The sequence below is a fragment of the Homalodisca vitripennis genome, chromosome X, assembly GCF_021130785.1.
Source record: "Homalodisca vitripennis isolate AUS2020 chromosome X, UT_GWSS_2.1, whole genome shotgun sequence".
Lineage (NCBI taxonomy): Eukaryota > Metazoa > Arthropoda > Insecta > Hemiptera > Cicadellidae > Homalodisca > Homalodisca vitripennis.
Window position 1 is genome coordinate 51,261,582 of NC_060215.1, and position 18,851 is coordinate 51,280,432.

General features: G+C 34.3%; 1 protein-coding gene across 2 annotated transcripts in view; it reads left to right on the forward strand.

Moving 5' to 3' along the window:
• Positions 1–18,851, forward strand: part of LOC124368992 — a 165,636-nt gene that overhangs the window by 119,974 nt on the left and 26,811 nt on the right. For both annotated transcript variants that reach the window (XM_046826586.1, XM_046826587.1), the window contains one exon: positions 18,401–18,489. In XM_046826586.1, coding sequence (XP_046682542.1) covers positions 18,401–18,489 — 89 coding nt within the window. The remainder of the gene's footprint in view (positions 1–18,400; positions 18,490–18,851) is intronic.

The following is an 18,851-nucleotide window of genomic DNA, read 5'->3' on the forward strand; positions in this document are numbered from 1 at the left end:
CAAATTGACTTCTTCCTTTTCTTTTTGAATCCAAAAGTATTTTACAAATACATTAAAATACAAATGTAGGCTATTTCAATATTTGTGGATTATTATATTAAAAACGGAAATAAGGGGCAGTAAAAATAACCGATCTTATGTTTCATCAGTTTATAATTTACTTTAACATTTAATACAAATTTTATTAGTTTAGTTAGATATCAAAAATCATTGATATCATATAAAGGTTTTCAACCATTTTGTACTCTGAATGTGCGTTAACATTTGCCAATATTAATAAATTTCTTAAAAGCTCCACAACACACTAAATCCCAAGTAATGTCAGTCTATGTCAAACATCTACTTTTGTTGTTAAAACAAGTACAAACAAAACTTCATAAATAATAGGCAGGATTAAGGATTAATACGATACGTTTTGAGGGTTGGAATCTATCCTCTTTGCCAGTGGGTGCATATTGATACAAACAAAAATAAAGAACAGAAAGAAGAAAAGAAAAGGTTGGAAACATAATGAAAGCTACTTGGAGTCCAGTCCAGGTGTTTTCACTGTACAGTATGCAAGTTCTGAGCACAAGTCAAATGATTGTACTCTTGAATTTTTATACTCATGATTGCATCCTGTGCAGTGACAACGTCTGGACTGAACTCATGCAGCTTTCGGGTATGTTTGGACCCTTTTCTTTCTCTTCTTTATTTTGTAGGTATTAATACCTCCCACCTGACGAAGAGCATAGATTCCAAATCCTCCAAACGTGTTAGGCCTATACCTTTTGTAATATATAGCAATGGTAAATATCTGAAATCCTGTTATCCTTTAAAACCTTCCATCGCCAATAAAAAACTTTAAACACAGAGAATTAATAATGGTTTGTTCTCGTAATATCACAATACATTAAATTATATACTAATATTAAAAGGCTTTTAAGATATAATTGGTGTAGCCCAGCGGTTCCCAAATTCTAACGAGTTGAGGACCCCCTGAAAATAACTCAAAACCATTGGGGACCCCTAAAAGTAATTTTGAATGTATGGTAAGTGGGTATTTATTAATAACTTAAACAAACGGATATATATGTATATATATATATATATATATATATATATATATATATATATATAATCATAATGTACTTGTAATATATTTATATTATTTATACTTACTGGATATATACCAACGATGGATACAGCATAAACTGAAAAGTAATTATTGCACTCTTGTGTTTACATTATTATCCAATATTTTTTTAAAAGTATTAAAACAAATGCCAAAAACGTTTCGTTTGCCTAGCTAGGAAACAAATAAGTGGGCACACATTAAATTTAAAAAAGATGAAATTTTATTTTACATTACATAATTTTATTTTACATAATTTAAATTGTTATCAATTTAATTTTATAATATTATGAATTGTTTAAAAGATTTTTTTCACTTTTTTATATGATTTTGATTAGTCCTAGTGTGAAAGATGAAATCTATCTTTTTTTGTCCAGAATTTCTTTCATATCAGGTCGCAAGTTTGAGACCTTTAAACGAAAATCGTCATGCACATTGAGACGATTCCGATATTTGTTTTTCATATAGCATAATGTGGAGAACGCCTGTTCACATTTGTATGTTGTGCAAAATTGTATTAAATGTTTTAAGGCTTTAAAAGCTAACTCCTTGTGGTCTCGCTGCACTATCAACCAAAACTCCATGAGTGGTTTTGTCCTTGTAGGTACTTTTAAGGGTGCCATTGCTTGATAAATCAATGAGTTGGTCTTGTTCTTTTCAATTAAATTTAGTTCTTCAATGTCCATAGTAGTAAAGGGATCTCTTATCCAACTGTTCTTAGAATCTGGTTCTAGAAAATACTCTTTCAATGATGTTGCTAAAGTCTTAAGGTGGGCCGATATTTCTTCTCTGACATTTTCTGATAACTGCTGGTTAGATTCTAAAAACATTTGTAGTAATCGGAAGTTTGTAAATGATCTTTTTTCAACTCTTCTGGACCAAAGTTAAAATTTTGGTTTCATTGCTGCAATCTTGTCCTCCACTCTGAATATATCCACATAAAATCCTTACAAACTTAAATTTAATTCATTTAAGTGTCCAAAAATATCTGATAGGTAAGCAACCTTACATAGCCAATTAAAATCGTTCAGTTGATTAGAAAATTGTGTTTCCAGGAGAAAAACACGAACCTCATCTCTGAGTTCAAAAAAAACCGCTCAAGTACCTTTCCCCGAGAGAGCCACCTAATCTCGGTGTGTAACAAGAGCTGAATATGCTCACTCTGCATGTCTCTGCATAACGCTTCCAAACAGCCTGGATTGTAGGGGGCGTGATTTAATGAAATTAAATTATCTTAACAACTTCATCACAGGTAGTCATAAGTGTTACTGGCATATTTTTTCGCTGCCAGTGCTTCCCTGTGGATGCAACCATGAGTCCATTGGACATGTGGTGCGACTTTTTGTAATATGCCCAATAATCCTGTTTTGTAGCCAGACATAGCTCCAGCACCATCACTTGTAATAGAAACACATTTATCCCACTTAATATTGTGTTGGGAAAAAAACTTATCAATAGCATTAAAAATATCTTTACCTTTTGTATGCATAAGTTTCACAAGAGAACAAAAAATCTTCATAACATTGATGTTCGAAAATAAATCTGACAAAAAACTAGCATAGTAGCTTTCTTGGATATATCCGTGCTTTCATCTATTTGCAAGGCAAACATGTCGCTATTAGATATTTTCATAAATAAATTGTATTGGATATTTTCAGACATATCTGTTATTCGCCTTTGAACTGTATTGTTCGATAATGGAATTGAGCTGATCATTTTAGCTGCTTGATCTCCAAGCACAATTCTGCACATTTTTACAGCAGCAGGGATAATAAGTTCTTCTGCTATTGTGTGTGCCTTTCCAGAAGTTGCAATAAGCTCAGCAACCTGGTAAGAAGCTAATGTTGCATTTTCATTGACATTTAGAACCTACAATACCTTTTTTAATTATATTTTTAGATTTTTTTAACTCGTTTAGCTTGAGGTTGAAAAACTCTACTGACTTAGTTTTAGATTCAGGATGTTTTGTTTCAAGGTGACGTTGCAATTTAGCAGGATTCATGCCTTCATTTCACAAAACTTCTAAACAAATAACGCACTGTGGCTTTGGATTTTCTTCAGTACCAATATATGTAAAACCTAATTCCAAATATTCATTATTGTATTTTCTTATTTTTTTACTGGTACCTAATTTTTTACTCACGCTTCTTAAGCTAGTACAGGGCTGTTCAAAGCTGGCCACTTCATCGACCATAGCAGTACTACATGAAGGATGCTCTTCCTTTTCCACGTCAGATATTGGCCTTTTTTAACTTGGCACTAATTAACCAACGATCCATTGTTACTTTTGGCTACTAAACACTAAACTAAACCGACCAACTATTATTAATTAAACTGTTGTTACATAAATGCAATTATCAACAGACAACAACACTGAGTACCACTGAACGTACAACACAGTACAACTGAATCTATTCTGAGAGATCACGTGAGCGACTGCGAGTGTCGGCGACGGCGCGTAGTGGGGAGCAGGGTCAATCCCATGGCTGACAAACCGGTTAGGAGCGGTTTCGCTGGAGTGGGGAAATGTATATCAGCGTCATTCGCCGCTCACTCTCGTACTATCGCTCCGTCACTCGCCCAGTAATTATGTCTCTATAAGCTTGTCACAGTTCACATTATGGACTTACAAACTACGCTGATCGTATTTACTCGCATACCTAAAATATCTGTTAGTGTTATATTTTAACACTTTAAAAAAATCAAAATTATAGAATAACTTTTAATAGAAAGTTTGTTTTTTTTATTTTATACCACCTCGCTGCGGACCCCCTTAACGAGCTTTGCGGACCCCTAGGGGTCCGCGGACCACCTTTTGGGAACCGCTGGTGTAGCCTACTGTTGATGGCATTTCTGTGTTGTGTTTGTACTGGAATAATATAACATCACGAATTTAAAACAAATATGAATATTTTACTCTAATTTTGTGTACAACTAGTCTGGTAATACTAAATGAAACATATTATGGGAAGTAAATCACAGGGTACACGTTTTATCCAAGAATATAGTCACTAATTAATTGACTTCATTTTGAGCCTAGGGAATTGTTTTTTTAACCAAAATGTCAGTCTTTTAAATTTCCTTATCTATATAGCATTTGATTAAGAGCAGCTCATATATATATATATATATATATATTTTTGGAGTGCCAAGTTTAAAGAATAAGAACGTCCTCTAAGTCAAGCTCTGTGTCTGTTCGGTGGCGGGTGAACAGTTTGGCAACACAACATATTTCGGTAAGCTGAGGCCAAGTAGCGCCCCATACAGGCCATACCCTCAACTGTCTTTCCTACACTCGCTAATAGTTAATCATCTTTTATGAAATCATTTGGGTGCATTATTGCAAGTCGATTTGTTATTCGTATAGACTAAATATTAGCCTCACTCAAAGTATGAACTCGTAGAAAGAGACATTATGGGTGAAATCGGATATGAAATTTTACGAGTCTGTTGAATTGAATTGTTTTTTTAACCAAAATGTCAGTCTTTTCAATTTCCTTATCTATATAGCATTTAAGAGCAGCTCATTTATATTTTTGGAGTGCCAAGTTTAAAAATAAGAACGTCCTCTAAGTCAAGCTCTGTGTCTGTTCGGTGGCGGGTGAACATTTTGGCAACACAGCATATTTCGGTAAGCTGAGGCCAAGTAGCGCCCCATACAGGCCATACCCTCAACTGTCTTTCCTACACTCGCTAATAGTTAATCATCTTTTATGAAATCATTTGGGTGCATTATTGCAAGTCGATTTGTTATTTGTATAGACTAAATATTAGCCTCACTCAAAGTATGAACTCGTAGAAAGAGACGTTATGGGTGAAATCGGATATGAGATTTTACAAGTCTGTTAACCGGATCATGATTGTAAGAAAATTTTTACTCTCTCTCTCTGTTGATAAGTATTTTTTTTCTCTTAAGACAAGAATATGAGACATTGCACTTAGTTCTAAAAGGAGCTGTGTGCTGCTTCCTGAATGACAGGATATTCTGGATGGGTAAGGTTGGGGTTAGGGGCCGTCTCCTGTTGAGATCCATGAGGCAGGATTTTTGGCATGAACCTTAGTTATGTGTATTTGAAAGAAGGAAAAGCCAGCTCTGTAGCAGCCTCTCCAATCAAAATAAGGAGAGGGTGGCACAGCCTTAACACTTAGGGAGCCCCACCAACCCTAACAGTCATCTCCCGCAATAGACAAGATCTATCAATCTAGCCTTGTACCCCAATATCTCGATATTTGTGATCAGTGCTGCCCCTGGATATCCTTAAGGTTGTCCAGATTTAACTGACACATTGGTTTTTGAAGGTTTCTGGAAGGTATGAACCAACCAGAAGTGAACCCTACTGGGAGCTGTTGATAAGTTAAAAATAAACTAAACTGTTAACGATTCTGTTCTCTCATTAAATTAATCTCAATATATGTTTTGTAGCAAGTGTCAGTTATATTCCATTCTTTATTAGCAACGAGTACCGTACAGCCATAGTTTCATACTGACAACTCCCAAATAATAATGATAACCTCAATCTACTACAAACTAATTAGGCCTATGTCATTAGTTTATTATTAGTTAGTAACTAGTATTATTAATTATATCACAACTACTTACAAACAATCCACAATCCAGCCACTTCCGGAAAAGTAAGGACCAGTTTTTCAATCATAACAATAAAGAACACTTGAATATTCTACTTTGTTTACACTGAAAACTTGATGACTACATAAAGCAAATTGATAACCACTATAATAATATGATGACGTCCAACCAAATCTGACAACACACACAATATATACATACACAATAACCAACACGTGAAAACTGTGATATAAGACGGTAACGACTAAACCGTTGAACCTGGTGAGGCCGGAGGGATGGCTCTGTTACTGTCGCGCAGGCGCGGTGATATCACGCAGACGCGCCAGTGTGGCGTGCGTGAGTTAGATGGGGTTTTACACTGTCAAAGAAGACGTTTCGGGAGTTTAATTTCCTAATTTAAACAATTTCTTTAATGTACCTTTAAACAGCTAAAGCATTGTTTCAAAATCTCGGAAACAACGCTTTTCCCCTCTCCTGTTTACCGCACGGCACGTCCCTACTTCCCGCCAACTCGCCGTGCAGCTTCCTTTGATCCCGACCGACAACTACTCGATTCGAACGGGTCAGTCAGGTGAACGAGTGATCCGGATCAGTGTTTCAAAAGAACCGTTCACTCCGAATATTTCGTTCACGTTTCCCGCCAACTGAATAAATTTGATATTTTGTTGAAAATAATATATATATAATTTTTAAGAATCGTCAAAACTTATAATATTAGAATTAAGTTCATTAAAAAACCCTTATCCATAGAAAAAATGGCTTACAACTGTATGGAGCTAATTAAAACTGCCTATAGATTTTATGCGTTAGGTTACAGTAGTAGGTCTCTAAAATCGTTCAGCTGGTCACCTCGGTCAGTCGTTCAGTCATTCTTTTGTTCACTGCTCACCGATTAAGTATAAAACGTAATCGCAATACTGGACAGGGGAGTAGGGGAGCCGTGGTATTATGAAAAGTGGTGGGAACTTAATTGGTTAGATGTCTAAAATTTGTTATTACTTAAAAAAATAAATTATTTTCAAACGAGAAATATGTCTGCTTGATTGCGTTCTAATAGATAACATATGGTATTAAATCGAGAAATGTCTAAATAAAACATAAATGCATTAAAATATTCTTGTATTTTATTTCAACTTAAAATCTGAAATAATAGCTAGTCAGATCCTATTTTCATTAAATTATGCATTAAGAGTAAATATCATTGTACAAACAATAATGTCATTCAGAACGTAAAAATTAATCTAAACCCTTTCAACAGTATTATAAAATCAACCGCTGCCTTGCAATGTCTTTAGAAAATTAAAATACGCTTAAGTTGTATCAATTGCAAATCGATCACCTTTATTTTGTGATAGGATAAAGCTCGAGAAATGCTAGATTTTATCAAAAAGAGGAAATAATTGTTAAAGCGACAATTTATTAACCCTTTTAATGCCAGCATAAATTTTTCTTGTGTAGAAAAATATGCCAAGCCAATATCAGATTGACATGGCGACAAATGCCAAGCCTATTTTGTAGAAAATGCAGAGTTTTGTATAAAAATTCATATGTTTGTAATTTATTGTCATAGGGTCATGGAAATGGTCTTGTTTTGTTTGTATTTAGTTCCATTATTGAAAAAAATAATTGTTTAAAACTTTTCAAAAATGGAAAAAAAATAAAAATAACAAAATATCATTTAAAAAAAATATTTTTTATAAATTTTTAGTTTGTTCTATAATAAGATAGCTTAAAATTAATACCAACAATAATTTCAATATTTTACATAATAACACAGTTAATTGTTAGTACACACACAAAATTTCAAGTACTTACCTCAATAAATACAGAAGTTATTTTATATTTTCAAGATATATACATATCTTGAAAAATCACTTTATTCTAACACGCGTATAGTCCTATTGGTTTTGAGATCATACATTGTTCTAAGTCCAATAAAAACACAATGAAAACTCAAAAACAGAAAATTTATAACTTATTACTATGTAGTGTATACTATTGTGATGTATATTTACAAGAACTATATACAATTTTCCGGTGTAATGTTCTAACACCTGTGGTCACCAAAGCATGTCGGATGGACACCTTTCTTACATGCTTTACAAACAGTTTTTGTTCTCTTTCTTCTTCCTCCAGTACTGGTACTTTGCTTGCTGCAAACACAACAGTTTCTTAGCAAGATCCCAGGAAGAGATTCTAGGCCAAAGGGGGGATTAGCTCCAAGATTCTCACCCCCTCCCATATCCGGGTTGGGTCGATGAGGTTGAGACTTCTGCCTAAGCCACTCACTGGAAAGATCTTCAATTATTGAAGATGTAAATTGAAATCTTGTCAATATTTTCCCTGAACTATTTTCATTGTAAATTATGTAGGCATTCAGTACCATTCTAGAAAATAAATTGAACACGACCTTCTTCCAATATTTGACGGTCCGACGTTCGTCTAAATAACAGTACAACATTTGGTCGGATCCGTCTATGCCGCCCATATACATGTTGTATGAGTTTATCATTTGAGGCTTTATTTTAGGATTGTTCTCGTGCCTTTTTTGTCTTCTAACTTGTTTGAACTGTGCTGGTTCTTTAGTAGAAAGTAGCAAAACTGGATTTTTTTGGGAAGCCTTCTCACGGTAACCTAACATCAACATATTTTCTTGTCTCATGTATAACTTTTTTCCAACATCAAACTTTTCTTTGAACTGATGAGGTATCCCTTTTCGATTGCTCCGTAAAGTGCCTGTCATGTACGTAAGGTTTTCAAATAAAAATTTAGCCAAAGGAAAGCTGGTAAAAAAATTGTCCATAAAAACGTGATAACCCTTTTTTAAATACTGTCCAGTTTCTAAAAGTTTCCGAACAACATTGAAAGCAAGGCCAGTTTCTTTATCTTTATTTTTACTACCCCTATAGCAGAAGAAGGCCAAACAATACTTTGTCACCGAGTCGCATAACATCCACATCTTTATGCCCCAGCGATGGTGGTGCTTGTTAGGCAAGTATTGCAATATTTGCGAGTGGCTCTTTGTTCCTATTAGACTTTCATCTACAGAAATCTCCCGATGAGGGGTGTAGTGAGTTCTGAAAATCCTATTGGCATGTTCTAACAAAGGGGCAAACTTACCACAAGGATCATATTCAGGATGTCCTGGTTTCGCTAACAATCTGTTATCTGCAATGTGGAAAAACTGTAGGAGACACTGAAACCTGTTCCGGCTGAACATTTTTCCAAACCAAGGTGTGCTAAGTGAGCCAGTTAGCGACCAATAGCTATCAATTGTAGGCTTTTGAATTATTCCCATATTTAATATAGTAGCTATAAAAGCTTTTATTTCATGCATAGTTACCGGTTTCCATTGTTGAGCTCTAGATGAAGGTGATAGTGTTTGGGCATGGGATGCAATGTATTCTCGGGCATATTGATTGGTTCTAAGCACAAAAGAATTGATCAAATTTACCGTAAAAAATCAATTGAAATATGAAATCGGTGGTGAATCATGTGGAGGACAATGTTTTGGTCCAGGTAGTTCATCAAATGCAAATGTGGTTTGGGAGTGGGTGTCATTATTTTCCTCAACTACGTTCCAGTCAGAGCCAGGTATATTTTGATTTGGGATATTTTGATTTAGTATATTTTGATTTTGAACGTTGTTTAGGCCTACATTATTAATTAGTACATCTGTAAAATTAGATATTACATCTTCGATAACTTCATTTACAGAAACATGGTCTTGTACATCAAGTCTACGTTTACGTCTGATATGTAAGCTATGGTTGTCATCTCCTTCGTCAGATGAGTCTTCTGATTCTAGGCCTATATAGTCTGGGTCAGCGTCCGTATCGTCATTATATTCTTCCCCTAGACCCACAGAATCCTCAGATGTACTTGATTCATTTTCAGAATCAGAAAGATTGTTCACAAAACCATCAATATAGTCTGAGTCATTCAAGACTTCAATTCCACTTCCTAACAAACTATTTACTAATGTATTTTCACTAACTGGTGATCTACTCCTCTTACTCATCTTCGAAACCAATATAAACACCAATAAAAAGAAAAAGTTTTATACATAATATCTTTATAAAACAATAAATCATCTACAATAACCTCAACACACTGAGCTGTCAGTCTCACTGAAGTGACCCAAACAACAAAAGTAAACAACTATATTTTCATAGATTATAATACATAGAGTAAAATCCAAAAAGGATAAAATGAGATTTACTTATGTTCCATGTAACCTCTAGACACTGCATAATACGTTTTGTGAGATTTGATGTACATTAAATGCCTGTAAAGTAAGTTTAAACGAACGATCTTTATAACGATCGTTGGCAATTTTCGCAGTGCCATTGACGATCGCTATATCGATCGTTGGCATTAAAAGGGTTAAAAGTCAGTATATTCGCTCGCGTCGACCTGGACCCATCGCATCGTGGTGGGCGGGGCCCAACTCGGGTTCTTATCTCGTGTGTCAGGTATATCGTGAAGGGATGTGAGCGCGTGGGGACACAATCTGCACTAGAGGGAGTGGATACGATGGTACTACTGTGGTACCGCTGCGCTGGCTCCTGACTCATAGCGGTGACGGGCGCTGCAGCCGTCACTGTCTCTGTGAGAACTGTCAAAGTCAGTGGCCAGTCGGTATTATGTTGCGTCGTTAGGGGGAGTGGATACGATGGTACTACTGTGGTACCGCTGCGCTGGCTCCTGCCTCATAACGGTGACGGGCGCTGCAGCCGTCACTGTCTCTGTGAGAACTGTCAAAGTCAGTGGCCAGTCGGTATTATGTTGCGTCGTTAGGGGGAGTGGATACGATGGTACTACCTCAGCTGTGGTATCGCCGCGGCGCCGCGCTGGCTCCTGCCTCATAACGGTGACGGGCACTGCAGCCGTCACTGTCTCTGTGAGAACTGTCAAAGTCAGTGGCTAGTCGGTATTACGTTGCGTCGTTATGTGTATCGTCTATACTTGTACTGTAGTCAGGTTGAACTTGCTAATACTTTTTTAAATTTATTTTCTCTTGTATTATTAAAAAAATGTATAGTATTGTACCAAATAAAAAATTAATATAAAAAAATATTGGAATCCGCGTCTTAAAACGTTAGTTAAAAATATTACTAATTTTTGTTATTTAATTACCTTGTAATATAACTGATGGTGACAAATCCTGAGTGAAACTTACTGTACTTAGTAACAGTCAAAGGGTATAATTCCCGTTAAATCATCTTCGCCACTGTCACTAGTGTCGGCGATAGGTTCCTTGTTTTCATCACTGCCACTTTCTTCCTCCCACTCGTCACTGTCGGAGTCGTCGCCTAGTATCACAATATTGTTTTGTAATTTCGTCGATTTGAGGTTCGAGTTTCATATAAGTTTGTTTTACTACTATTCATCACACCTTTTACCACAATCTTTCTTGAGTGATCGAATCACACGTTTTCTTCAGTAATTGTTTCACCGAATTTATATTAAATGTCACATTTTTTCACTCTACCTACAAGGCTGACGTGGAGTGGCCACATCAACAATGTTTGCAACAAGCTGGCGAGTATAACCTTCCTCTTCAGAAGACTTAGAAACGTGCTGTCTGAGGCACCTTTGGTCACGAGCTACCATGCCTTGTTCATAGTCACATTAGATATGGACTGTTGCTCTGGGGTCACGCGGCGGGCTGTGGGGCTGTGCTTCTCCTTCAGAAGAAAGTACTTCGTATAATCTCATCCGCTGGTTATCGAGATCACTGTGCTCCAATTTTTCAAAGATTTGGGATCCAGACTGTTTTCGGCCAATATATTCTTCAGAGCCTGGTTTGTATAAGAGAGAACTTAGACTCTTTCCAATCTAGAGCGGACACACACTCTTACAATCACCGTGGTTGAAACAATAGGGACTTACCCTACTGCTGGCTTAGTAAGACTAGGGACTGTTTCCCATTGCTGGCACTCAGGATGTTTAACAAACTCCCTGATGCCGTTCAATGTTTGGAGAAAAATGAATTTGAAGTCAAAATTAAATTATGGTTACTCTCCAAATCATTTTACTCTCTTGATGAGTTTTTTTTGCTGTTTAGGTGGAGGAATGGACTCCAATCTCGTGTAGTACCGCCATCTTGCCTATAGTTTTATTTTAAATAGTATTCATTAATTTTAAGTACAATGACGCAATCTATCCAGCTAGTCTGGTCAAAGATACAGTATATACAGTATTCAAGTAAGTATAAGTTACTATTCAAGTATATTGCGTTCAGAAAGTCTTCTCGATCATGTTGCGCTTGTCCCGTTATCCCAAATGTGACGAGAGTGCAATAAATCAACACTCAACGCAATAATAATAATAATAATAATTATGGCACTATAAACCGTATCTCTCATTCGAACTATTTTATAGGAATCTCGTGCACTTTATGAGTTTAATAAGCCACGAGAATCCCCCCTCCACGTCAAAATATTAATTTAGAAATTATCGGAAGAATTATGGAGAAATCTCCGAAATTCTCATACTTACTTGAATCTCGTGTTTGGAACCAAATGTCATCACAAAAACATCTTACGAAATATTTGTAAGAGTTATTAACAACTAGTGAATTTCAGGCACTGATGCAAATACAACTAAAATATAGTAAAAGGGATTGAATTACTATATTCCCGATATCAAAGAAATGTTTAAAATTCCGAGAGCCTAGACTCGGTTGGATAGGTTCGTGGTTGACCTTCTGGATCTCGATTGCGAGAAGTAGTTGAAAACCTTTATGATACTTATATTGATCATGTCGCTCTGAAATTTCTCTATGGAGTGTGGATTTTTGTAAACAAAGAATTTTTAATAGATAATGTACCTGAAGTAAGCTTAGTTGGTCAAAACATCTTTGTCATTGATAGCACAAATTCATGTAGTGGGCTGAATAATACCCCCACCATATATATGGCCCTCGCCATATTCGATGAAACATTATCAAAGAAAGAAAAGTTATAACAAGGAAGGGATCAGGTCAGAAAGAAAGGAGGTTGATGTGCATGAACTAGTAAATTATTAGAAAAGCTACAATTTTAACTGAGGCCCGGGAAAAACGGCTGAATTGGAGGGAAAGCTTTCTGAATTTAGTAAAAAAATGCAAATCGTTTAGTGATTTGATTCCTTAGTTTCACGTACATGTTAGTAAATGTTATCTTTAAACATATATGAAGCTTCATGTGACAAGATATTAGGTTGCTTCGTGTGATTATAACTAAATATGTTTTAAAATGCTAATTCTTAAGAAATACTTTCAAAACTATTCTAAAATAAATATTTTTTCGTTGACGATGTATTTGCTTGACCGACAGATACAAGTATACAGGAAGATATTTTGCATGAGTTTTCAACTGAGTACATACTGGAAATAAGCAGTTCATTAATTTTCTAAACATCCCATTCATATACGTACATTTTATCTTTTAACAAAAGTAGTGCATTCTGTTTTTAGCATTAATACTCATAACTCATACGTGTAGTCTACTCAGTCCGGCCGCCAGCGGAACGATAGCGACAGCGACGCATGAAGTGCGTGGGGATTTGTTTCCAAGAATCGGACGGACTATAAACACAGAAGGGATGGATCCACCACCTTTGCATTTGACCCTGGTCGCTGCCATCCGATTCACTTGTCCCCCGCATACAGGATAACATTTATTGGGATACGTCTTCCCGCGCTTTTTTTTTATATTTTCTCTTTGATGGCCATATGTGAATATTAGTATTTGATAGTAAGAGTTGAGTTGTGTTCGTTGCATTATGTCTTTAGGAAGAGGAATTGAAATATAAACGCGATTACTTTAGCCTAAACCTTGTAGGTTGTAATGTAGCTAATTGTAGACACAGTTCAAAGTCTAACTCGAGCTGTCAGATAATACGCGAGATAAGAACCTTTCATCCGAATAACACATTTAAACGGGACAGATGTTTTCAAGGAATAAAGATAACGTAAATTCGGTTAAACCTTGTGAAAATTAACTTTTATGTTATAACTATTGGAGTAATAAATGTATACATTTTAAGAGAACTTAGATTTAATTAACCATTTAATTTTCTGAATTGTGCAAAATGTTCATACTGTATTAACATAGGCTATTTTTATATGATAAAAAAAACTATTATAGTTTTACATTTATAGTTCGAGTTTTATGTTTATAGTTCAAAAAGTCCATTATTTTATGACACGGTCAATCTAAATTCGTAAAGTAAGAGCTGTGATTGATTACACTTATCAGGATACTAAATCAATGTGCAAATTTAAATCCATTATGCTTGAGTTGAATATATATGCTCTATTTTTAAATCATCTTCAGAATTGGTTTTCCATTAAATTGTAATTACTGTCATAGTTTACATTATGATAGTCTAGTTAAAACTGTTTACCAATATGTTTACAACATCGTGAATATTTAACACTAACGTATTATACTCATATACATATATACTGTTGGCGAAGAAATTATATAACCCAAGTTTAAAGGAAATGATGTTTATAGGAAACCAATTGGCCTATAAGAAATTGAACCATTTCATTGTTCAAATCGCTGAATTTCACGTTAGTTCATAAAGGTTTAATATTTGTATTTCAAGTGCTAATAGTTTATATCGCTGTTTAAATTGAAAAAGTACAAATTTTGTATTTGTTTTTACCGTACATCATCTATAGATTTGTATTCTTTTAAAACCCGTCAACTTCCGTTTTAATTTTAGTGTAACAATAGAGGATTGATAAGGTGTACATTATCTAATTGAACGGTTTCTTGATTTTGTGAGATCGTAAAGTTATAGTCTTTGCATCGTTGTAATCGATGGGTAAGTTAAGTTACAGTTACATTTTATCATTACGAAACACGTTAAATGAATCCAATTAATGTAAAAAGGTTTATATTTGTACAAGTTTCATGAGGTAATTAATCGGCTGCCAGAGCCGGTAAAGTGATTGCTGCTTACAGTGCTCGACAAACGCTAAAATTCTACAACTTATTAATTGTTTGGACTATATAAATAAATATTACGTTTCTATACCTATTTGGATGTGCTGATTATTGTATGCATGTGGGTAAGCCGATGTTACCTCAATTAACAGAATTAGATCAATCAACAAGATAAGATCCCAAGGTTTTAAGTTAGGACATTTATACATTTTCCACACAAACACTGTTATATACAGAAAACAATGGTTTGCAAAATTTTTTCTATCTGGAAGGTACAATACAAGGCCTATTCATATGCACGGGATTTTTTTTTTAATAGGGCACACAGACGTAGGCCAAGTAATGGGAGGTCAGGGGAGCAACTTTTACCATTTTCTCATCTATCGTAGAAAACATGAAAATATGACTGACAGTTACTTAGGCTAAAGTCTTATTAGTGATAGCCTATTGATGTCATCGTGAACTTTCAGTAATGGAAATTTAGTTTATTTGTTCTTTGAACTTCTTTTTTTCATGGCTTTTGGTGTTTCTTTTTTAATTTGAATTTAATTGGTCTGCAAGCTTTAGTAGAAGCTTATCTTTAATTTTCTTAAAATAAAATACTAGTATCCTCTATCTAGATACATACTTGTACAAAAGATGTCAGAGAAAGATACAGATATGAATCACGTACTCGTTTTGGAATTTTTGCTTATACTCATTATGGTACCGATGTGCTATCACAACCCAAGCTTCGAAACAACCATTGTAAAGTGTATGTAATATGAATTCCATACATTTTTGTGTTTAGCCTACGTGTTTGCTTTGAAGGAACTCAAGTTATATGAATAGGCTATTCATATGCAAGGGGATTTTTTTACAAATAGGGCAAACAGACGTTGGGCAAGTAATGACAAGGTCAAGGGAACAACTTTTACCATTTTCTCATCTATTGTAGAGAACATTAAAATGTGATTGACAGTTACGTACAGCCTTATTAGCAATTTAGTCGTGAGATTTCGTTTATTTGTTCTTTGAACTTCTTTTTTCCATTAATACTGGTGTTTCTTATTAAAATTAAAATTTTATTGGTGTGCAAACTTAAGTATAAGTTGATCTTTAATATTTCCGATTAATTTTTGAGTCAGGAAAAAAAATCTTATCGCTAATATGGTCAAACAACGATTGTAAAGGCATTCTATTAAATGTTTCTTAAATTTCAATATCATGTTGTTTCAATAACCTTGCTCTTTTGCATTTAAAACTTTGTCACAAGTAGGATGAATATTAATTCGTATTTCAATGGATAATCTTTGAGCAAACTGCAATCACTGGACATTCCTGGATTAATGATGTGTGCAGAGATTATTTTATTTTAAAATAAAACTTCCTTTCTTGTAATGTTGTGTGCAGATGATATCAGTTCCCCTGAAACTTCTAATGAAACAGTGTCAAAAATCTTTATATTTTTACTTTGCTTAGACAGTTTTGAATACACCCCAATGGGTGTACTCGGCCCAACGATTCGCGGAGTACCTGAGCTCTTGCTCTGAGATCCTTGATACATCATGTGTTTTTAAATACGCTGTGTTTAAATATTTTACGCTTTTTGAAAAAGTTCTCTTATTTCAACCCACTTCTTGTCATTTTATATTAAAATGAAGAAGAATATTTATTTTACTTTATATTTGAGATATAACGTTGTGTACCCTTTGGGATTAGCTTTTCATTGCGCAACTGGATTTACTGCTTACATTTGTTCAAACCATGTGCACCTTCTAAGGGTCATAAATTAACTCAATTTAAGAGCTCTGAATATTTCCTTTTATTACTAATCACTGACTCTAATGAACAAAATGAGTAAGCAAATTGAATTGAATTATCTAATCAAATCAATTTAGAGTAATTGATCTTTGTACGGTGACGTTTCAGATAGAGCTGATATATAAAGCAATCTAAGGATAAGTCCACCAAGGCCGTAGGTTACTGCAGGAATTTCCTGATTTGTTTAAACATATCCTAATGAATATTTTGATCGTAAGCTCACTTTGGCACATATTGATAATGAGTTTTTTTTAATCCAAGTATTAAGCATTTTTGTCATGTTTGTCAAATTAATCTTTAAATATCAAAACAAGTATAAAATAAATGCTGTGTTCTGTTTAACATCTTAGCTATAGTCGTGAGTAAATAAGGGAGAGAGATACCAAGTAACATTGCTCTATTCAACAAAAATTACTGAAGTTCTAAGTCGACATGTAAAAATGTGCCCAATCGGTATTTCCAATATATCTCTGACTTTCCGAGCTTGTATGAAACCTCAAACCTGAATCATTCTATTTAAAAAATGTCAAGTGATTTGTTTGTACTTCCTTCTGATTAGAAAAATACAACATTTTAAAATTAGGTAACTAATAAAATAATGATTTTTGCCACTCTCAGACCATTGTTCGTGTTGGTCCCTTTCGCATGGCTTACCAAGCTGTGCCCTCACCGGCTGAATACTGTTGAACTTTCCTATCAATTTTCCCATAAGGGCTTGGAACTTTCATTGGCAGCTTTCAAATTGTTTTGGTTTTTATTTATTATGTTTTTGTATTTTTATTTTATTTTGTGGCAACTTATTTATTTCTTTCAGAGAGTTATCATGGAGTTCTATATTGTAACAAGAGTCTGAGCTTTGAAGATTTACAGTTATTGGTTGAATTTGTGTTAGGTCTTAAGTAAGGTAATCCTTTCCCCAATAGTGGTTTTCTGCTTTCATGGCATGTTTCATATATTTTGCCCTTAGTTCTTGAATCACAGATAAAAATGTGTTTTTCTTAGCACAACTCTCTGGTAATGTTTATACTATTTTCTTTCTCTTCAGAATTGTATCTTATTTCATTTTGCAACAGCCCCCTTTACATGTGCCCAGATGAGTATGATTGCATTTAGCTCACAATTTGCAACAGACAACCAAATTAATTCTATGTTATTTCTAAATTGTTTCATAATTTGTTCTAGTTCCTTTAGTGTTTGGAAATATGGTTTAACATGATTTATCAAAACTGGTAAAGGAAGCATCTTCGAAGCCAAGGCTGTTATGTGATATTACAAATGTAATCTTGAATGTTGCATATAAGTTGTAGACAGTTAACATGACATCTTCTTTCAATTCATAGTGTTAAGTACTATTTAACAATTAGTATAATTTAATCACTATATTAAACTACCTATATATTTTACACGAAAAACAGTTTTAAAAAGCACCGGTACTGATCATTAGAAAGTAGACGATTGCCTCAGGGTGCGCTTAGAAACCCACTTAAATTTTGGAGAGAATAGAATATTATTCTACCTTTAAAGATTTTTAAGTTCTCTTGTAAAATATCTTTAAATCATTCCAGTTACTTCTGTTAGTACAGAGTGAGCCTTTTCAGCCAGTTTAATTACCGACAGACACAATAAATTAGAATACCAAAAATTGTATCAAATAGTTTTCGTGAACAGAATTTTAAATTGTTGAAGTAATAGTTGGTTTAGTTATGTGTTTTACAATATTAATAAAACAGTAGGCCACTTGTTTTATAATCACCATGTGTTATATCCTGTTTAAATATGGTCTAAAATGCGGAATAGCTTTATAATACTATATTTTAATTTTTAAAAGAATTCTATGATTAATATGCAAGCTACTGTTATACATAATGCTCCTTATTATATGAATTCTGCTAGGCATTTGAACAAAGATTTTGAGTGACCAGCTTGTCATTGTCTTTCTTGAATGTTTAGACGGAGCTTTAAGAAGAATGGAAAAGGAAAAAAGGAAAAGAGAAAAAGAAATAAAGCGGCAGCAGAAAATATCAAAACAAATGCTTAGGGTATGTATATGGCAATATCTCTATCAGATTCAGGTTATTGTCAGTGTATTAGCTTCGACATTTTACTAAATGACAATGTAGTTTTAAGAAAAAGACAACCTTTGGCTTAGATTTCATATGGCTCAGTTCCTTTGAGTTGGAGAAGTAATTTAGTAAATAGAGCCTTGTATTAGAAAGACAGATAAGCAAGGTTATAACAAAAGCAACAAAAATATTAGATTTCACATCTAGATGAATGAATAAAAACAGGTGATGTTTAATTGTTGTAACTGTGACGAAAACGGCTCTACAGCCATATTCAAGTAAATCACAAAACAGTTATTTTGAAAATAATTGCCTGGTTCTTGCATGTATTTTATTAA